At 42.1% G+C, this 22,899-nt stretch overlaps 1 protein-coding gene across 10 annotated transcripts in view; it reads right to left on the reverse strand.

The window, feature by feature from the left end:
• Positions 1–22,899, reverse strand: part of MACF1 (microtubule actin crosslinking factor 1) — a 229,394-nt gene that overhangs the window by 105,527 nt on the left and 100,968 nt on the right. For 6 of the 10 annotated variants that reach the window (XM_088022487.1, XM_088022489.1, XM_088022488.1 and 3 more), the window contains exons 35-43: positions 21,605–21,740; positions 12,656–18,097; positions 11,971–12,120; positions 10,060–10,275; positions 9,826–9,975; positions 7,622–7,855; positions 4,997–5,146; positions 3,585–3,818; positions 2,079–2,279 (exon numbers count right to left, since the gene is read on the reverse strand). In XM_088022487.1, coding sequence (XP_087878613.1) covers positions 2,079–2,279; positions 3,585–3,818; positions 4,997–5,146; positions 7,622–7,855; positions 9,826–9,975; positions 10,060–10,275; positions 11,971–12,120; positions 12,656–18,097; positions 21,605–21,740 — 6,913 coding nt within the window. The remainder of the gene's footprint in view (positions 1–2,078; positions 2,280–3,584; positions 3,819–4,996; positions 5,147–7,621; positions 7,856–9,825; positions 9,976–10,059; positions 10,276–11,970; positions 12,121–12,655; positions 18,098–21,604; positions 21,741–22,899) is intronic. The other 4 variants (XM_088022490.1, XM_088022493.1, XM_088022491.1 and 1 more) reach the window with 1 other exon arrangement.

The following is a 22,899-nucleotide window of genomic DNA, read 5'->3' on the forward strand; positions in this document are numbered from 1 at the left end:
TTTAAAATGTTCTCCCTGAGTCTAGGGGCACCTGGGTGGCTCAGTTAAGTATCTTTTGATTTCGGGTCAGGTCATGATCTTGGCTCAGGTCATGATCTTAGGGTTGTGGAACTCCATACTCAGCAGGGAGTCTACTGGAGGTTCTCTCTCCCTCTCCCTCTGCACCTCCCCCACCTCGTGTGCAAGCTCTCCCCCCACCAAAAAAATAAATTTTTAAATGAAACAAAATGTTCTTCCTGAGTCTAAGAGACAACAGTGGGAGTTCAGTCAGTGTTCTTGCCTATCTGTACTGTTTATGCAACTTCCTAGACCAGGACAATAGCCTAATTTTTACCAGAGCATGGTCTAGTTTCAACCTGTATCAGCAACCTGATAGTGTCAGCTTCCAGTATCATCTCAGGGAAGCTACGGTGACAAATGTTTCCTTCTCAAAGGGATAGTAAGGGGCAGATGTCCCCATTCTCATCCACCCACGAGTAAGGCAGTCTCCTTCCTAGGATGGAGATGCTCCTTGGTCAGCAGTCCTGTGACAGCAGGACCGTCTCTGCTACATCTGCAATGTAAGCAGACAACATCTATATATGTTACATGTCTTGACTAAGGTCATGCAGACAGTTAAGGGACAAACTGAGACTACAGCTTTGGGGGACACCCTATGATGAATCTCCAAGCACAGCTTTGGGGGACACCCTATGATGGATCTCCAAGCACAGCAGTAGCATGCAAGAGGCAAAAATCCTATTAATACAAAATAAAGCAATGACTGACACAGGCCATTCAATAGAAGCGTTCTAGCTAAGCCAAATTTTCTTTGCTATAAAGGTATCACTACTAAAATAGGTGACCTATGTGTTTTCTAAGTTCCCTAAACATTGTTTTTCAATCATGCAATAAAATATGCCTGCATATGCCAGTTAATATCTTAGGAGATGGTTCCTCTGGTTGGTTCACTGGTTTATCTCCAATGCCTGACATATAGCAGGTGCTCGATATTTGCTGAATAACGAATACATGGGTAGAACTAAATAGTGAGTAAGGAATGGTTTCTTGAGGGCGATAGGCAACCATTAAAAGGGTTAATCAAGGATATCAAATTTTCGGGATGCCTGGGTGGCTCAGTTGTTAGGTGTCTGCCTTTGGCTCGGGTCATGATCCCAGGGTCCTGGGATCGAGCCCCACATCAGGCTCCCTGCTCAGCAGGAAGCCTGCTTCTCCCTCTCCTACTCCCCCTGCTTGTGGTCCCTCTCTCACTGTCTCTCTCTGTGTCAAATAAATAAATAAAAATCTTAAAAAAAAAAAGATATCAAATTTTCAGAAGATCACGTAGTCGTGTAGAAGGGAGGGTAGAAGGCACAAGGCAAGGAGACCAGCTGAAGCTGCCGTAACAACTCAAATGGAAGCTGACAGTAGTCCGAACCACAATCGTAGCTCAGTGGAAAGACAGAAGCGGGGATGACTCTGAAAGAGATCTAAGAAGCAGGGGATTTGATGACTGATTCGATACAGGAGAGTGAGGGAAGGGGAAGGGGTCCCTGATGATGTCTAGTTCTGGCAAGAAGTGGGGGTAGGAGAATGAGTCTGATGAGGCGGGGGGGGGGGGGGCGCGTGTCATAGGAAATAGGAGCTCCATTTTTTGAGGCTGAGCTGCTCGTGATTCCAAGTTACAAAGAGGCAGATGGATTTATGTACTGGTTGATGCTCTGCACAGGCATTTAGGCTGGAGACACAGACATGGAACTCTCTAACACAGGCAGTAACTAAGTGCCCTGAGTGGATAAAACTACCCAAGGGAAGTATATTCTGAAAGACGAGAAGAGGCTGAGGCTGCCACCTGGAAGCACATTGGTATCTCACAAACTGGCCAGAGGAAAGGAAAAAGGATTACTGGGGCACAGTAGCGCTTTGGAAACCAAAGGAGAAAGTATTTCAACAGTGTCAAAGCTGCTGAGGTATCAAAGAGGGCATGAACTGAGACGTACTTACTGTGCTTACTGGATTTAGGGGCAAGGAGGTTACGGTGACTTGCCCAGGGCAGCAGAGAGGCACCCAGCAGAGTGAGGACAAGCTAACATTCTCACCTTCATCTTCTCACACTGCTTGTCCAGTTCCTCTGGGGCTTGGCTCGCCCCCTTGTGGGCATCAGTGGTATCAAAGGCTCCTTTCCCCAGGCTCGCTCCTGACAGCCGCTCCATCTGTCCTCCAGATGCCATCGCAGTTACCCAGTCCAGGAGAGCATCAATCTTACTCCTGTTCTCTGCCAGTTCCTTAGCTGCTTTACTCTGAAAGCCACAGAAGGAGGCTAGTGAGAAGGTGTTAGTTATTTAGCTACACAAGCAAAAGTTAAGAAAAAAGGTGAGACTTTTTTGCTAAAGAAGAGAAGCTCTAAGACTGTATAAACGGTCTTTGCAGCCACAAAAATGAATGAGTATCTTCTAAATCTGTTGAAAAACAATTACTTAAAACAGTCTCTAGATTTTGCCTATATTTCATTGCTTTAAAAAAAAGGGCAACCTGCTTGGGTCCCCTTGTACTATCACTTTGCTCAATAAACCTTGCTTTGCTGCCCACCAAAAAAAAAAGGGGGGGCATGGGAGGGGTGGGGGTGGCAAAACCTAGGATTTAAAGGGGCTTTAAGAGATGATTTAGTCCTGGCAGCCCAGCAAGGGTTCATGGAATCCTTCATAGATGTGCAGAAGTGATGCCCTGAGTTGGTAGGGTCAGAAACAGTACAGTCACATTCAATTACCAGCTGCCCTGCCCTAAGGGAAACACATCCCATCCTTTTTCTGCCAGACAGAGTATTGAGTTCCTTTTTTATTATTATGTTATGTTAATCACCATACATTACATCATTAGTTTTTGATCAGAGTACTGAGTTCTAAAATTTCCCTCTCGAATTCCATTTTCTGACTGTCCAAGTACTGTAATTAAACAGGTTATGTCAAGTGATACTTTCATATGTTTCAGAATTCCCCCTCAGGTAATTTATTTCTCTTTTCCATATTTTCTACCTCCCCCATTCGTGTCAGAGCCCATGGCCAAACCAAGGATTCTAATTTACTCTGCCAGTGCTGAGGGGAACGCAGAAAACCATTTGAGCCTTTAACTTCTCCTAGGTTTATCCCAGTGCCAGTTCCCACCGATCCACAGGGGCAGTTTGGGGATAGCATGTGCCATCCTAAGACTCCCCAGATATTTCCCCCTTGTGCTCTTGGATTATCAACCTAGATTCATATTTGAAATGTGACATTTGCTTTTTCCTCCCCAAGGTACTACCCTTCTTCACTAAGTTCTTTCCACGATTTTCCAATTAGAGTATTGAGTATACAGATAGCAAGAAATATTTTTTCTCTGGGGGGTGGGGTGGGTGATATGAATTTCCCACCAACTATTCCTGACTTAAAGTCCTTCAGGATGTTTCCTCCCAAAATAAATACGGACTCACAGACCAGCTCCTGAAGTAGCCCCTTTTCATGATTCTATGCTCTCTGTCAGGTAGTTTCCCCTTAATACCTTTTCTTCATTTGCCAGGTACCAAAATTTTCTTTTTTGAAAAACACTAAGTATCAAAGAAGTCTGGTTACCTTTTCAGTCTCTTGCTGTACAGCTGAGGTCACCACTTCCTCCAGCTCCTTCTGGGCCACCCGCGTCTGTTCCTGGAGAGCCTCATACTGCTCCTTAGCCTGATGAAGCTTCTCCCGAAGAGCTGTCAACTCATGGGGGCTCAGCTTGGCCTGGTTCTCTTCCAGGAACCCTTCGATATCTTTGACAACACTGGCAAATGAGGTGGCCCGATTCTGAATGTCGTCCTGTAAATCCTTAACACATGAACACAGGGAGGGCAGAGATGTCAATGTTCCTTCTTCAAAGACAGCTAACAGCACACAGACGGAACGGCTAGGATGACACAGACCTGCACCAGATGTGCGTCCCTGACTATGATCTGCTTAAGGTTTAGGCCTAAACCAATGCAATTAAGAACTTCTAAGATATTTTTTTACTTAAGAAATATTCTAACACTGGGGCACCTGGGTGGCTCAGATGGTTGGGCGTCTGCCTTCGGGTCAGGTCATGATCCCAGGGTCCTGGGATGGAGCCCCGCGTCAGGCTCCCTGCTTGGCGGGGGGCCTGCTTCTCCCCCTCCCTCTGCTTCTCCCCCGCTCATGTTCTCTCTCTCTATCTGTGTGTCTCAAATGAATAAATTAAAAAATCTTAAAAAAAAAAGAAATATTCTAACACTTAATTTTCTTTCTTTTTTTTTTTTTTAAGATTTTATTTATTTGAGAGAGAGAGAGAGAACACGAGCAGGGTGAGGGGCAGGGGGAGAAGCAGGCTCTATACTGGGACTCTGGGATCATGACCTGAGCCGAAGGCAGACGCTTAACTGACTGAGCCACCCAGGCGCCCCCCCCCCTTTTTTAAAGTAATCTCTATACCCACCATGGGGCTGGAACTCACAACTCCAAGATCAAGAGTCAGATGCTGTACTGACTGAGCCAACCAGGCATCCACCACGCCTTATCCTTAATGCAGCCTACAGGGCCCAGCATGATATGGGTCCCACCTCATCATTCACTAACCTTCCCTTTGTTCTTTGCAGTCCAACTAAACCAGCTTTCAGTTCTTGAATATGTTGTATTCGATCCCATCCCCACCTCAAGACAGATGCTCAGATGCTCGGGCCTCTGCCTGGCATATTCTCCTCCTCCCTCTGCCCCTTCATGTGTTAACCCCTACATGCTCTTCACTTTCAGTTTAAGTGACAGTTCTTCAATATTTTCTAACATCCTAGACAGGATTGGGTCTGACTGTTAAACATACAAAGCATAAGAATTAAAGATTCTTGATGTGTTCTCCTGGCCACTAGACTCTACACTTCATGAGAACAGGGATGTTTACTGTTATGTTGCCAACATGAAGCACTGTGCCTGGCACATAGAAAGCCTTTATAAAGATATGCTGAAGGAATGAGAAAAGTGAATGAACTCATACTGACCTTCAAGTCACTCTGGTTCTTCTGCAAAGCAGAGAGATCCTGCTGGTTGGCTCTACCTTGGTGACCTGCCAATGTGCTTTCTGCCTGTCCTAGCCAGTTGCAAAGATCCTCCAGTTTCTGGTGACAGGTATTTTGTTGTTTCTGCAGGGTCTAATTGAAATGCAAAGGGGCCAAGAGATAATTAAAAATTCTCATTTTACAAATACAAGATAACTCCCTGAAATGTAAAACAGAAAGGTTATATCTTAAGGATGGAAGAGTTGGTGAGAGACTAGAACAGGAAAAAGCACAGAAGTCATATTCAGAAAGCTCCCCTCATTTGGTCAGTCTGTTGATCTGGGTCAATAGTTTGGATTATATTCAGGGATAATTTCAGGTGAAAATGCTCCCAGGTTTTGGTTAGGAGTTCCATTGCCAGACTGCTGTTATTAGCCCTGGAAATGGAGAACAGAGAGCCCAGATGCTTCAAATCCATAAATGATAATGGTGATAATAATAAATTAGTGGTTATGATCAATTCCTCCACCAGAACTAGAGGATATGCTACATACTAAGTTAAAATACAGAAAATTAGAAGGACTGGATTAGGAAGGGAAAAAAAAATCAAGAATCTGGATAATTCATAAGCTAATCGAGCTTCTTAATAATTGAGATGACTTCATAAATCAAACATCTCACAAATGCAGATACCCATTAAATGGAATGATTACATGCCAGGCATTAAGGGCTTAGCTATTTTGAGAAGGAAACTGCCCAAGAATAGCAACTGGCTCAGTCCTTCAGGTGTCTAGAAGTGATATCAAAGACAAAAGCCAGGCCCACGGGGAGGGAGGGAATATGTTTCTGTGCCTGATCCCTTCTCCAAATCTCATTTCGGCTGCATGACACTGAAGCACCTAATTGAGCCATTGAGCATGATGTGTTCTCCTGACCATCCTTCTAGAACCATTGTCCACCAGTTTCTACCTTCTGATGGTGTTTTAGTCACCTGCACTTACAAACAGGTGCCCACACTGGCCCTCTCTCCCCCTCTTTAGGACAAATAGAAGGGCTCTGGAAGAGAACTCCTAAGAGCTCTTCAGCTGTAAAACTGGATCTTCATGGGTTAGGATGGGTGCAGACTGAATCTGAAAAAAGCAAAGCAAACAAGTTAACACACAGACATACACATGCATTCAGGGCAAATATAGAGAGAAGCAGAGCATTTCTGACAATAACAAGGTTAATAAACATTGTGGAATTAATTATGCGCTCAGAGAGAATGTTCACATGCAGTTCTACCGCCTGCTGCAGCTCAGGGGCCTACCCTGGATCCAGGCTGTGTCTTAAAGTGGCTCAGACCAATGCTATTTCATTAACTATCCACAGACTACACCATGCTATATACATTCCCAAGTGAGGATATTGCAAATTTTCAGGTTTGGAAAGTAACCTAAAAGGTTGAATTAGTATTTTGTTTCAATTTCAATACAGGTGGAACAACAAGCAGTAATGGGGGGACATACGGAATTGACTAACTTAACTTCCACTGAGCCTAACTCAAAAGCTCCATTCAACTTTGCACAGTATTTAATAAAGGTGACCCTGAGACAGATTGCTGGTGATAATGACATTCTAATATCATCTTGTTGAACTCCAACTTACTATTCCAACAGCAAAAATGCCTAAGCATCATTCTTGGTATTCTTAGGTTACGATGTTACCATCAATGCAATTATGTTGAGTTTTGCAAGAAGAGGGTTGTGACAGATGGTGGTAGGATGGTTTCTTTTCAAAATGTTAACACCTGGTTCTAGACCCTGTTTTCCATAACTGAATGAGCACTGGGCATCTCAGTGTGAAGAAAGGTGCTAGAAACTAATCATGATTTAAAAAGTGCTAAAAAGGGCGCCTGGGTGGCTCAGTTGGTTGGGCGACTGCCTTCGGCTCGGGTCATGATCCTGGAGTCCCTGGATCGAGTCCCGCATCGGGCTCCCTGCTCGGCGGGGAGTCTGCTTCTCCCTCTGACCCTCCCCCCTCTCATGTGCTCTCTCTCTCTCTCTCTCTCTCTCTCAAATAGATAAGTAAAATCTTTAAAAAAAATAAAAAAATTAAAAGTGCTAAAAAATTAATGACAATTCTAATAAAAATTTCGTTGTTGGCTGTTTGAAGGTGGTCAAGGAATATTACTGTTAATCATGTAAAAAGCTTCAGAATAAAAGTCATTTCAGAACCATTCTTCTCAAGAGCTTAGAGTACCTAACTGTTCCTAATAGCCCACAAAAGAATGCTGAGGAAGAGAGGAGGAGAAATAAGGGCAAGGGATACAACTTTTGTTTGGAAGTCAGACATGATGAGACACAGTGAGGGTCAAGTCTTACTAAAAGGAAAATACTTGTACATACATACACATGTAAACACACACATTCTCTCACACGCACACATAAAACCAAAAACATGGCAAGAAATACAGCCAGAATAGCTGCCTCCTAGACCAGAACCAAACTGGTCTAGAGGACATGAAATTTCAAAAACTGGTCAACACAGGCTCCAGGAATCATGACAGATGGAGTCTGGCCAGAAATCTCAAGGATAGAGAGGATACCCCAAAAGACAAAGTGAGCCCAGCCGCTGGTTCAGTCTGACCTTGACCTGGGCTGCCTGCTCCATTTGTTGAAAATGGCCCTGCAACACATCCATCTGAGCTGCGGTCTGCTCCACAAGGTCCTGGAAGGACCTCTGCAGTTCATTCAGAAGCCTCAGCATCTGCCGGTTCTGCTGAGGGGACAGGTCCTGGGCGTGCTCTGAGATAAAGAACTGAATATCAAAAGCAAGAGCATCCAGCTGAGATTTCCTTTCAGCCATGGGCTGCTTCAAATCCTAATAAGGAAACGAAAAAAGATAAAAAAATAAAACTTCTGATTCTCTATCAAAGCAGAAGCTGTTGGTTTTAATCAAAGAGTCAAAATAAATAAAGGGGGGTTAATTTGCTGTATTTTTATCATTGATACTGATCATTTCTAGGGCCAAACCAGCACAGGAAATCTCACTTCTGGTCTCTCTAAACTCCTCATGTATTACAATTAGGTTTTCTTTACTGGACCTTGATCTCCAAATGCAGTACATTTTTAATGATTTATGTTAATAGAATTATACTACTGCTAATCCCAGGTTATCTATAAAAAATTTTTTTTAACGTTTGGAAAATATATCATGAATTTCTGGTCTGAGATAGATCGGCCTAATTGTATATTCTTAGATTCAAATATCTATTTGTATTTGTCCAGCAGTGAGTTACTAGAAGGCCAGAGTGGGGAAGTACTCAATTTATTTGCAGTTCACTAATACATGATTTTTAGAGTAAATAATGTTGCTTACACATTTTAAGGGTGTAAAAGATTACAGTCAGACTTTCTTATATAACAGTTACATATATATATATATATATATATATATATATATACACCTACCTAACACTAGAATTTATCTGCTTTAAGACAATTAAAAGCATGCAATTTTTCCACAAACATTTAGTGGTCATCAGCTATTTAACACTGTATGCAAAAAAAACAAGATAATCTAGACCCCTATTGCTTTGAAACTGAGGGTAGTCAGCAATCCTACAGAGCAGAGAGAAAGGACTTCTTGCATATTTATCATCAAGCTAAGTGTCTTTCTTCATCTGTGATGAATGGATTTGGGAAACTGTCATTAGGAAAACAAGACTGAGACTGTGGCTGTCTTCCCATTAGGACATTCATTTAAGTTATAACTAGGGAGGAAACCATGCATGAGATGCTCTGCATTTTTATATCATATACTATGTCACAGGAATTTTATTCACTCTTGCTTTTATTTAATACTCTCAAGTCTGCAACTCACTCGCCTAATGATAGATTTGGAGGAAAAGGCATGACTGAAGATGGCAGGTCAACTCTCGAAAGACAAAAAGGGATGGGTTGCATCCAAGAAGCCTGACCATGGAGAAATTATGTCTGCTTCTTTTAAGACCGGGGAAAAAGGAGAGAACAGAAGGAGAGCGCATCTTTAGTTCTGCTCTGACTTTAGAAAGAATTTAAGGAGTGTGCTATCTATAGCAGAAGGTGGATAAACCAGTGTGAGTGATATCTGATATTATATTAAGTATAACCAAAACAAAGAACAATGTTGGGAGGGAAAAAACACCTCAGCTCATGAGTATCTCAGTGTTTACTTTTCTCTCACTAACATATAAACAGAATCAATTAATTTAAAGCTTAAGAAGAAGAAAAGCATCTCTCTAGATCAGTGGTTGGCCATCAAATCTGCCTGCCACCTATTTCTGTAAATAAAGTTTTATTGTAATACATCCATGAACATTCACTTATGTACTGTCTACAGCCGCTTTCATGTTTCAACAGCAAAGGTGAATGGCTGCTACAGGAATGGTCCATTTGTGTTATGACCAGCAAGGCCTAAAATATTTACTATCTGGCCCTTTACAGAAAAAGTTTGCCAAGCCATGCTCTCAATCATGGATCAACAAGTCCCCTGAAATTGGTGTGTGTAAAATTAGAAACAAAGGACGGATACTAGATGCTCGGTTATAAAGACAAGATGAAATTGATAGTAATAGGCCATTCTGTAGACTCTTTCTCAGAGAATAGCTGAAAGGAGAAATAACCATGATCACCGAAGCTCTAAGGGTATGATAACCTAAAAAACTAAATACAGCAGACTTTATTTCTAAAATGGAAAATCAGTTTTCCCAAGAAAGAGAAGTACAGGTTCTGGTTTGCCTTGCAGGAAAATAAAATTGATGTAACTCCGAGGACAAAGAAAATGGACTTGAGAATGGGTGGAGAGCCTACCTTATAATGCTGGAGGCAGTGCTTCAGGCTGTCAGTGTTGGTTTCCTCGTTATATTCCTCACTGTTCAGAAGAAGATTGGTACTGCCAACCCAGGCTCTCAGATCTTGAAGTCTGCCTTCTAGCTCTTCGTGCTGACTTAACACTCTAGTCTAAGAAACAAATGGCAAATTAGATGATGGAAATCTTCAAGCCTGCCCAGATTTTGTGAACCTTTGTGAACAAAAAGAAGCAACCTTTTTTACTTCCACAGCACTCTGGAGGTGAAGGAATCTGGAACTCCAGGTGTCACTCACAGAGCTGAGGGACTTTTGAAGATTCTTGGCATCTTTCTCTAGAGCCTTCAACAGTTGAGCAGGGACTTCTGGAGGCTGGCTGATGATAATCTGATTCACACATTCTAATTCCTGATTCACCAAGGTGGACAGATCCTTTAGCTCCCTGTCTAATACCTGGGGGGATAAAGCGGAGTTACCTCCAAAATCAAGACTAGAACTCTTGCTATTTAGGAATCAGCTGTGAACACAGTTTTCTGTCACCTCATGCCAACACCTGCTTTACAGCTTATGAAATGTTTTTATGTATGTTCATTTGTTTGTTTGGTTTTCATAATCACTAATTCTTGAGGTAAGCAGAAAAGATATTATTATTATACCAGATTTACAGAAGCAATGTCTCAGCATTTGAAAATGTTATTCTATTCTGTTCTATTCTATTCTATTCTATTCCATTCTATCTTATTTTTGTCTAAAGTCACCCACCTCAGCAATGGAGCCAGGACTTGGATTCAGGTTTCCTGACTCAGTGTAGTACACTTTCCAATACAACTTGCTATCTCTTTGAGAGGGTCATTATGCCTTATATAATGTGACACAAAATAAGTCAAACAAAAGAACGACACTTCCTGGGCTCCTGGGTGGCCCAGTTGGTTAAACGTCTGACTTCGGCTCAGGTCATGATCTCAGGGTCCCGGGATCGAACCCTGTGTCAGGCTCCACACTCACTGGGGAGTCTGCTTCTTCCTCTCCCTCTGCCTCCCCCTGCTCATGCACGTGCTCTCTCTCAAATAAATACAATCTTAAAAAAAAAAAATAACCAAAAAACTCTTCCACTCCAAAATCCAACGAGGCAAAAGGAAAAAAATAGAAAAATATCCCAACCCAGCCTTCCTAACTCAACGTCTACAATATTCTGATCCTCAGCAAAGGAGCCAGAAATAAGTTGTGGGAAAGTTGGCAGTTTTGGACATCATCTTCACCTGCCCTTCAGCTGCCCTACCCAAGGCTATACTCCAGATATTGAGAGAACTGCTTAACCTCTACAGTCTGTCCTCATTGTGACTCCAATCCTGTGATAAGTCTTAACCTCGGTTGAGAGAAAGCGCTCCTCTTCCTCCTTTTCAAGCTGTCTAATTTTATGTCCTCAGGAACTCATGTCATCCATTATCATTTCTTCTCTCTCCTAACTTCAAGTTCTCCTTTTCTATTGGTTCCTCCTAGTCGGCCCCAAAATCCAATCAAAATGTTCTTTTTTCAGTGCATCTCCTCCAGCTAGTGTCCTACACCTCTCTCCTCGCTTGCACCACCAAGCTTCTGGAAAGAATGATTTACATTAATTGCTCCCACCTTCTAACCTCCCATTTGTTCTCACTGCAACCTCGTTGATATCCTACAGCTCCACTGAAACTATTCTTAGTTTCAGGTTAGGTTACAAATGATTCTGGGCACTAAATCCCCCTTTTAGTCTTCACTCAGTCTCCCTACTGTATTTACTCCTGCTACAACTCCTCCCTTGAGTCTCTTCTGCTTTGTCTTTTGTGAGACCAGTTCCTGATGTTCTTCAGAGATCTCCAATTTTTTAATCTATTTTGGGGGGGGTCCTTTACATGGTGGTGTTTTCTTTTCCTTTATTTTTTTAAATAAATAAATATATATTTTTTCTTTTTTTCAGTAGGCTCCATGCCCAGCACGGAGCCCAATACGGGGCTTGAACTCACAAACCTGAGTTCAAGATCTGAACTGAGATCAAGAGTAAGATTGCTTAATTAACTAAGCCACCCAGGCACCCGTGAACATGTTTTTCTTCTTGAATACTCTCTATTCCCTTCTCCAAGCTGGTGGGCCTGCAGGAAGTCTCTGGGAACCTACCTTGGCCTGACACAGCAGGTCCTGTAGCTCTGCCAGGTTTAGGTCCAGAGGTTGAATCTGTTTGGTCCTCATTTCAATGTCACGTAATAGAGAAAGATAGGATACCAGCTTCTCATCATGTTCTAGACAAAGTTGTCGGTTAAATACATTCTGTGGAGCCAAGAAGAAAACTTACTCAGATCCAACATTCACCTTTAAATCTGCTTTTAAAAGCAGGCTGTCTCACTGAGACAAATAGAAATTTTTACTACACATAGGGTGAGATGAACTAAAACACGGTATGTGCTTATGTTGCCTCACATCAAAAGACAAAAAAGTGATTTTATTAACTTCCTCAGGGAGAAGAGGCTCATAATTATCAATCCATAAGCATCATTTTAGCAAAACTTCCAAAAGCTATTCCAACTATAGGTACCATCACCCCAGTATTTCATATTAGCTCCAATGTTAGTTTCTAACTTAAAACCCTTGCAAATTTCAGAAAGACATTCTGCCTAATTTCCTAACAACTGTGTAACAAACAGATGACAGTAAACTAAATTATACCTTAGAGAATCATCTAGTCCCCTGAAACTGTATGTATGCACACACTGTACATACATAAATTCAGTATCCAGTCAAGAGTTTTAGCATTAAACTAGGTACATCTAAAATATACATACAGACACACCATGGGGAAACTTACTTTAGTTGTTCTGGAGGGCTCTGGGTTTACACCTTCATTTCCCCGTCCCCCAGCTGTAGTCATGAAGGGAATCTGTTCACCACCAGGACTTTCTCTGAGCTTTTCCTGTGGTGTCTTCTCATCTGCCTTCACTGTCGGGTATATGAGCGGCACTGGCTTTTCTTCACTGGTCTCTGGAATAGGGGGACTAACGGTGGCATCCTGTTGTTCTGCCCTCTCTTTTTGAGACCCATCTTTGAACAGTTTCTCTGGAAGAAGGGACGCTAAGACTCTGGGAACATCCTGAGTCACCATGCCTTCAGAAGATGCTGCTTCTACACCTGTAACTATAGGGTTTGACATTTCTAGAAATGTCTCTCCAGTCATTTCCTGAGTTGTTATTTTAGATGCGAGAATTCCACTATCACTTCTGCTGTCCTGATGATGAAAGTCCTTTCTGTCTGAGAATTCCAGATAACTGACTTCTTTTGGGTCTACTGTAGAAACTGTAGTTTCTTCTAATTTAAGAATTCTTGTTGAGTCAAAAGGTATTTCCTGGTATGATCTTTCTTTATATTCATTAGATGAGCAAATCAGATCTTTGGTTTCTTCGGTCTTAAAAGTAACACAGGAATCTTGACAAGAGTTGGTCTCTGGTCTGATGGTTCCTTGGAAAGGTTTGTTTGATTCAGAAATTTGGGATCTGCCTGCAACTTGGGCCTTTCCAACTGATTCCTGGTAGTATAATCCTTCAGGTTTTGGCGTTATAGAAGAGAATGGTTCACTCTGGGCCCCACTAGTAAGTTGAGATAAATTTTCTTCCAGTTTTAAAGTAGAGAGGCTTAAATTTTTTACTTCTCCTTCACAGACCTGATTAGGTTTGAAGAATGTTAAAACATCCTGATTTACAGAAATTCCTCTGGGTATCATTGGGGAAGAGTTTTCAGCTTTACAAATAATAGAAAATCCCAGTTCTCTACCAGCTTCTTCTCCCTTTTCATTTATGGTTATTTCCACAGGTGGACTCTCTACATTGGATCCCTGGTCAGCTCCAATGGTGGTTTCTTGATTCAACTTTTCTTCAGAAAGAACTGGTTTGTGTGTTTTGACACTTTCTTCTATAATCACCTCCCTCTTCTCCCTCTTCCTTTTCTCCCTGGTATTCATTGGTTTCTGCATAACCTGCTCACTCAGCAATTTGCCTGAAGTTTCATAATCTGATTCTTGCACTTCTGAAATAATTCTTCCTTGGCTTTCTCTTATTTCTTTAGGATCTGGACCTGATATAGACTGTTTCGTATGAGAAGTAATTTCCATTTGTGCCTCTATGTTTTCCTGCTCTTCGTTTGTGTTTTTTTCCAAGTCATCCCTAGTCGCCTCTTTGAGTTTAAAATCATGACTTTCTGAGTGAGAGAGTGTCACTGAACCTTGGCCCAACGATGTATCTTTATGATCACCAGGAATGATGATGCTGACAGATTCTTCAGCCTCTGGAGAAGTTCTCCTTTTATCTTGATCCTTGTATTCCAGTTCTTTTAATGAAATTTCCCTGCTCTTTTTGGCCTGCCCCCCATCAGAAACTCTTGTTTTAACCATTCCTTGTGCAGACTGACTTCCAATCTCAAATAATTTCTCACTTGCTCCTTTACCATAACTCATTCCAGCTGTCCGATTACAAGCAAGTAACATTTCCTTTCTTAGAAATTCCTTCTCTATTTCACATACTTCAATCCCATCTTGCTTTTCAATCTGAGCCCCGTGATCGCAGGACTCTAAAGTATCTATCTGGATCATAGCTGCCAGTTCAGGGCTGATAAATCCTTTCTCAACAGCTTCCTTTAGAGTCACTCTCTGATCATTAAATATGTCAACAATTCCTCCATTTAATACCTGATGAGTTGCAATAATTCTTACCATGTTTTCATCTACTAATTTCTGTTCCAAAGCTGATGCCAAAGTCAGTCTTTTCCCTGTGGCAGTATCTATGATTCCCCCGTTATTTGCCTGAGCTTCCAGAACCTTCAGTGTAGATATAAAGTCCAATTTTCCAAGTTGAGTTGCTTGGGATAATGTAAGCACTTTGTCACTTGCTTCGTCTTTAATGTCTGAGAAGGGAATTACTTCTAAATATCTCTGTCCAGATTCAATATCAATCTTACATTTCTTTACTAATTCTGAATAAGGAACAATTCTGTAACTTTCAGGATCTATAATCCCATGCATCATTCCTGAAGACAATATTGCTTTATTAGTAGTTAACAGTCCTTCTTTTTCAGCTTCTGCCAAGGTCAATTTCTGGCCAGAAATGAGATCCACAAAGCTTCCAGTCAAAGCCTGCATTTCTTGGATTTCCCTTTTCAAGTCTGGGGTAATAAGATCTAATTTTATGGCTTCAGGAAGGGAAACAGTGTCCTTGGTTTCAGGGTGGAAAAACTGACAGAGGCTTAAGTTCTCAACCTTTCTGAGCTGCTTGGCTAAATCTTCATCAATGATGCCATGTTCAAAGGCATTATCAACAGAAAGTCTCATTCCAGATATATGGTGAATGATACCTCCATCTACCACCTGCTTAGTCAACAACCGAACAGCCTCCTCTCTCTCCAGAAGTCCTCTGTCAATGGACTGCATGATTGTTAAAGTAGCTCTGCTATCGGGGTCCATAATTCCAGTTGTTTCCATTTGTAGGCTAATAAATCTCTCCCTAACTGTTTTCTCAGCATCTCTGCCTTTGGAGGCTTTCTCCAGATTTATAAGTTCTGTCTGGTCAGCACTGTCCACCAAGCCAAGATTTGAGGCCAGAGTTACCGAAACCTTTTTGCCTCGTTTCAGGTCAACAATTCCACCAGTCACCACCTGCCCCTCTAAAATTCTGGAGACTGTTTGTGTGTCAAGAAGTCCAACTGTAACTGCTTCCTTCACAGAGCAGAGTGTGTGGGTACGGGGGTCTAAGACGCCACTTATAGCTTTGTCTGCCATGAGGACATTATGTAATAATTTCTCATCCATCAGACCTTCATCAATGACCTCTTCAGTGGTCAAGGACTCGCAGGTCTGAGAGTCAAAGAAGCCCCGAAACATGTTCAGTTTTCCCATAAGTTTCACAGCAGTGTGACTGGGCACAATACCTCGGGCTATTGCTTCATTTAGTAAGAGCTTCTGACCTGTTTGCTCGTGAATGATACCACCATCTAGTAATTGTGCAGATAATGTATTTAAGGTAGCTTCTTGGAACAATTCTGAAGGATGACTGTATGACAGGGAGGTTTCATGACCACTGTCTTCCACATCTGTCTTTTCTAAGGTCATCACACTACCGCCTACAGTGTTGTGTCCTTCTGGATTTTGTTTATGGTCATCCCTATCTGAAAATGTTTTATTTAAGCTTTTCTTTTTGTCTAGAGTATGAATATTCATGTCATTTTCAGACTTTAGTTCTGATTCTAAATCTAGAGTATTCTTTACCTGAAATTGTGACTTTTTGCTTTGGGGTTTTATGAGTGGCCTTCCAGTTTCACCTGGAATTTCAATTTCAAATGTGTTTGCTCGTGCTGTCTGACATGGAGAAGAAGTCTTTCCGGGAGTCTGCCATTCTTCCCTCAGTGTCTCAACAGGAAAAGGATCTTTGCTTGCCACCAAGGTCACATCCTCAGCTTCCTCAGTGGGTACCATAAGGAGAAATCCCCTGCTAACATTTTCTCTGGTAGACATTCCTGTTAGTTCTTCCTTTTTGGTGCCTAGCAACTGCCCTTTTAACTCTGATTTGCCTTTATCTGGGACCATCAAAGTATCAACATTTGGATCTCTCACTTTTTGTTCCCCCACAAACAGGTCTCTCTCAAGGTTCTCCATAGTGGAAGCTTCAATTTCTACAGTGGTCATTTTGCCTTTTGCTTCAGTGCAATCTGCCCGATTAGGATATTCTTCATTCTGAAAAGAAAGCTGGAACTCACATGGCCTCACATTCAGCCCATCACAGAAAGTTTCTGTGGTTTTGACATTCACTGATTCTTGTAATTCCTCGGGAGTTTCTAGTCTCTGATGCCCAACTTCAAACACTTCTGGAGGGCTTGCTTGATATTCACCTCTTGCTGTCAGTGTCTCCATCAGCTCGCTGTCTAAAAGGAGCAGCCTCTGTCCATCCCGCACATTGATATAGCTGTGAGTCATCAGCTGAAACAAGAGCTTCTCACTAGGGCTTACTATGCCCTCAGTTTGGCTCTGGCTCCGTGGCAGACCTACTGCTCCAGGATTAATGTTCAATTTGCATTGTTCTGAAGAATCTGCCAGTTGCATGTGGGGCATCACATCAGGTATGCAAATTGATTTTAAGTTATTGACAAGATCTTTATCCAACATACCTTCTTCTACTGCTTTTTTCCAGGACCAAACCTCTGTGCTTGCTGGTAGAAACAGAGCTTTAATGTGCTGTCGGCCACTAAGTATTTTATGAGCTAGTTCAGTAGACACAATACTTTGTTCCAGGGCATCTGTGATTGGGAGGATTTCTCCAGATTCAGGCCACAGCAAGCCCATGAATGACCAAAGGGACTCCAGAATCACAAGGGCAATCTTAGGAGCTACTAGATCATTGTTCACTGCTTCATCTATTGTCAGCCTATGTCCAGTGACGGTGTCTATGATGCCTCCTGTCTGAAGCTGCCTTATGAGAATAGCACAGGCCATATCTTGGTCAATTAAATTATGTCTTACAGCCTCTTCCACAGTAAGCCTATGTCCTGTTCTTGGATCCACTATGCCACCAGCAAAAAGCTGAGCTTCCAGGAGCCGGACAGTGACCTGTCTGTCTATTAGGCCTTCCTGAACTGCACGGAAAATGCTAACCTTCCGGCCTGACTTCAAGCTCACCATACCCCCTGCCAATTGCTTGACAGGCAGCAGTTTCAACCCCGAGTCCTGGTGGACAACACATCTCTTCATCAGATCCAGCAAACTGACTTTCTCAGCTGTGTTGGGGTCTATCAAATTCTTGGATGATTTCAGGTAAGACTCTAACACTGAGTGAAGCCTTGCAGAAATGAGGCCTTGGTGAAAAGCCTCCTCTAGGTTGATGCAGCTTTTATTAGGGGGGAGACTGAAACCTCCAGTTGCCAGATGAACTTCTAAGACTTTCAGTCCAACTCTCTCACTGATTATTTTCTTTTCAATTGCTTCCACCACAGAAAGAAGGCCTTTGCTCTCAGGAAGGCTGTTTATTAAGGACAGGGCATCCTGTAGCTCTCGAAACTGCCGGTACATCTGGGGATTAATGAGGTTTCTGGCTAGACCTTCCTCCAGAGAGAGCTCTTCACTGGTCTCAGGGGCAATGAGGCCAGACATGATAACCTGGGATTCCAGGAGCACAAAGCCTGTGTCCTGGTCAATGAGGCCCCTTTGCATGGCTCTGAAGATGGGAAATATCTCCACTGTGCCTAGGTCAATCACCCCAGCAACTGCTCTGCAACCCTAAAAAAAATGAAAAAGAAAACTGAATCAGAGAAGCCCAGATATTGAAAGGATTCATTCAAAGAACTATATATAGTATATCAAATTCTGGCCACAAGAAAAACCCAGCCTGGGATGAGCCCCAGTGTGTAAGAAACACTCTAAAGCCTGGCAGCATTAATACTAAGAAAGAATTTGTCTAAACTGCAGAATGTTGAACATGGCAGAAGTTCACAGATGAACTTGACGGATGGTAGCATTAAGCATATCTTAGTGACAAGCTCTACAAAGTAGCGAGCAGTGAAAGTGAAAGGTCAACTATTTCTAAGACTAAATCACCACAAAGGTTCTTCTAGAAATATACCATTCCCCAGAAGTGAGAAGTCAACTCTATATAGCAACTCTTCAATGTTGCAACCCATGCAGAAGACTCTTGAAAGAGTACTTCCGTGCTAGTAAGTTCAGCAGGAACAGTTCACAGGATTAGAAGAAAGATTCAAGTAGGCCAGTAGCCACACAACAGGTATGCATCTCCGGAAACAGCCCAGTGTGTAGTACTCAAGCAGCTGTTTTACAGTTGGCGCAGGCATGGTCAGTGGCCACTGTTAGCGCCTCCCAAGGCAGTGGCCCTGAGTTAAATCACTCCCGGGAACTGGAAGTAGCAAGTTAAGGAAGGAACAGACTGGGGACCTTTGCCTCCGGGACCACTAGCCACTTTTCTTCTGGTCCAGGCTATAACGGAGAGTACAAACACCATGCTTACAGCTATCATTTGTGGGGCACTTAATACATGTACTGAGTGCCGATATTTAATCCTCACAATGATCCTATGAAAGCAATTATTTTAATCTTCAGTTGGCAGATGAGAAAATGAGGCACAGCAAGGTTATAACTCATCCAAGGTCACAAAATAAGTGAGTTCCAGAATCAAATCAAGGTCTGACTCTAAGTCTTATTACACTGCCTCCCCATCAGATCCAGAAGAACATGAAGGATAGATCGGTAGAGCTGCATCATACACAGGAGTTAGGTCCTAAGTCCAGGAAATAAGGCAAATCTTATACACTGCCAAAGTTACCCTTGCATAAAGACCTAAAAACAGCTCCTAGTAGAATTCCTATTTTGAAGCCTTTTATCACAGAATGATGGTATTCAGAAATTAACTCATTCAAGTGTTTTGCCACTTAAAACACTTTCATTACTCTCAAGTTTCTACCTCTTTTTGTTCACGTTCATTATTTTCTATAGATCATTTTGTCTGTCCCTCTTTGGGGGGATCCTTATTTAACTCTTGAACTTATCCATGGAGCGTGTTGTTGTAGCAACTGCCAATCACTTCCCTGCCTCCTAAATAATGCATTTCATTCTGTCTCAGAGTGAGCTCTTTAACAGCAGGTACTTTACCCATTCAGCATCTAGGAACAGTTCTAGCGGTTCAATAAACATCTGCTGAATTAATAAATAAACTGGTAAATAGTAAGGAAATATTTAAAATCCTTAAGCTGCTTGCTGCCCCTAGATTTTAAAGACATACATCGAGGATTTCAAATTCAATTAGTTGCACGCTTTAAGAGACAAAGAATGGAGGGCAAATGTGGGAACTCATGGGTTCACATCCCTATCTCACTGTATTTGTTCAAATAATGGCATAAAAGAATTCTCCACACTACTTAAAATATTATGTGTTGTTCCCTACCTCCCTCCTGTGTTCTGACCTAGAAAGTAGTTCAACTTGTATAAAGCAAATATATGTTATGCGAATCTACCAGGTATCTGTTCAACAGAGACTGAAGGGAAAATCACACTGGTATAGGACTCTGAGATATATGAATAATCCCTTTTACAACATCCATGTCAAGACGGTTCAGAAGCAGACAAGATGACAGAGGAAAAGATTCTTTTGAAAACTTCTAATTTCTTCTCTGAGATTCCTCAAGTCTCAAAGATGCTGATATTGAAGAAAGACCTGGAGTCTGGCCAGTTGCTAGACAAAGAGAAAAGACTACATGCTGTTCCTTCCAGTAGTCTCTTAATTGAAGGACAGGCAGGAAGCACTGAGCTGGGAAATAATCCAGAGAAATCCAGTTCAGTCCCACCAAACATGGGCATTCTGACCTAAACAAGCAGAGCAAGGCAGAGGGAGAGGAGGAAGGGAAACATAAAAGGCTTCTACTTACCAGAGTCGCAGCACGCCTTGGGCAGATAGAGAGAGAGCCTTACGGAGCAGCTCAGCCGCATCGCACACACAGTGTAAGCTTGGGGTTAGCGTCCAGCATGCGACTGTTTGTTTTTTTGCAAAAAAGAACCCCAAACAGGTCGTCCTCTTTTCCCTTTTGTGCATTTGTGCTTAAACTCCAAAGGGTTAGTGAAACTTGTAAGCAAGGATGTCAGTTAATCAGAACAATACTTCACATGAAACACACGAACAGTAACAGGGGACACATCATGCTCAATGTAGTGGTGCTTGGCAGCTTGGCTTTCTTTTTTTTCTCCCCCTTTTTAACCTTTCAAAATGAGAACTGGGTGTTCTCAGCAAGCAATTGTTAAAACTTTTCACATACTCCCTTTATGGTGAAGCAATAAGCCATTAAAAGTGGGCTACCTTACATAGAGAATGCTAAACCAGCACATTCTTTTTGGAAATCTACTTGCAAATAAATCATAGCTGGTTCTGTCTTGTGGTCTTTACAACTCTAGCTCCCGAAGCACCAATTTCATATCCAAGGACCAGAGTCAAAGCATGTTTTGTCTGAATGTCATTTTGAGCATCATCTAGACCAAATTTGATAACCACATGACCTTAAATTTTGACCTGTCCCACATATGTTGGCCATTGCTTCACAACATAGGAAATAAGCAGGCAAACACACATATATATCCCAAAGACACATGTATATAATATGGTAAGTTTACATATACACACAGGTATCCAGGAAGAACTCAGGACAACCAGGAGGAACTTGATAATTTTCATATGGTCCAGGAAATGAACATGAGTGGGAATTGGTAAAGATGTCACATGATGGGATGACTATGGGTAAGGGGAACCAGCGTCTCAGTCAGTACAGCTAATCTACCAGTTGGCTTGGAAATGAACATTTCTCATTATTTAGTAGATACGAAAAGAAGTATGGGGGAAGAGGACCCGGCTTTTTCTTCCCACTATTCAGAACTTTTGGCTATCAACTTTTGAGTGACAATGCCGTGAAGGAGTAATCTTGCTGCCCTGTGATCAGATACAATATAGGATTTATGTTCTCAATTGTGGTCTGCCACAAAATGGCAGGCAACAGAAATGGTGAACCAGGGTCTACAGGGTTGGCCATGAGTGCCTTCTAGTATTCTTGACTGACCAATACATCATGGAACCCCAATAAAGAAACACAAGACAAATGGCTGCTATGGTGTGGTTAAAAATTAAGTCACATTGGTCATGGAAAGCTAGTGAACATGATTCTCAAACAGCAAAGCTGCTTTCATACCATTTGAAAGGTACCCTTCCCATTTGGAGAAAGAAACTAAAAGTACCTTTTGTTCTGTTTGCTGGGCCAACTGGCTCTGAAGTTGCTGAAGCTGGTTTGCTGAACCATCACAAAGGTCATGGTAAGCCTTATTCAGGGCATTCAACTGCTCAGATATTTGTTCCTTCTCTTTCTCTGAGAGCCTGGAAGATGAAACATTGAAGCTCTTTTAGAGAAAAACCTTTCTCCAGTCTCCTCTATTGCTTCAAAATCATGACTTCTCCATCTTGGATGGTATTCTTTGTCACTGTTAACTATGGACCATCTGGTCACTCTTCTACATTCACTGAACACTCTCGCTTCTGGCTGATATTCCTGTGTCTGTCTCAACTCAAGTCATGATTCTTGGTGATGTCAATGTTCATGTCACCAACTGTCTAAGCCTATGCTCTAGTCCTGCAACCTTCTCAACAAACGGCTCTGATCCAAACGGCCTCTACTCCACTTGAACTGCACCCACACACGGCAAACTCAGATCCTGCCATCATCTAAAATTATTCTACCTCTGAACTTCTAAACTTCAAGAATCTACTGTCTCATAGTAACTTCTGATTATAACCCTACCTTTCCAGTTGTGTTTCCTTACTCTTATACTACTTCTCTTTTCAAAATAAAATATTCTAAACAGACAAAAGAGAAAAATAAATGAACTCTCATTTACCTACTACCCAACTATCCAGCTTTACCAAATTTTGACACTGTACCAGATTTACTTTAGATCCTTTTTTTTTTTAATTTTATTTATGTGAGACAGAGAGAGAGCATGAGCGGGGGGGAGGGAAGGGCAGAGGGAAAGGGAGAAGCAGACTTCACGAAAAGTAAGGAGCCTAATGTGAGGCTCAATCCCAGGACCCCGGGATCATGACCTGAGCCAAAGGCAGACACTTAACCAACTGAGCCACCCAAGCACCCCTAGATCCTTTTCTTTTTTTTTTAAAGATTTATTTGAGAGAGAGAGAGAGAGAGAGAGAGAGAGTGTGAGCGCGGGGGGGGGGGGGGGAGACAGAGGGAGAAGGAGAGAGAGAATCTCAAGCAGACTCCCTGCTAAGCATGGAGCCCAACATAGGGCTCTATTTCATGACCCTGAGATTATGATCTGAGCCGAAACCAAGAGTTGGACCCTCAACTGACTGATCCACCCAACTGCCCCAACTTCATTTATTTTTTATTTATTTTTTATGAACATATAATGTATTATTTGTTTCAGGGATACAGGTCTGTGATTCATCTGTCTCATATAATACACAGCGCTCATTACAACACATACCCTCCCCAATATCCATCACCCAGTTACCCCATCCC

This window comes from Eumetopias jubatus, unplaced genomic scaffold (assembly GCF_037043125.1).
Source record: "Eumetopias jubatus isolate StellerSeaLion01/CBP00866 unplaced genomic scaffold, mEumJub1_p1.0 scaffold_4, whole genome shotgun sequence".
Lineage (NCBI taxonomy): Eukaryota > Metazoa > Chordata > Mammalia > Carnivora > Otariidae > Eumetopias > Eumetopias jubatus.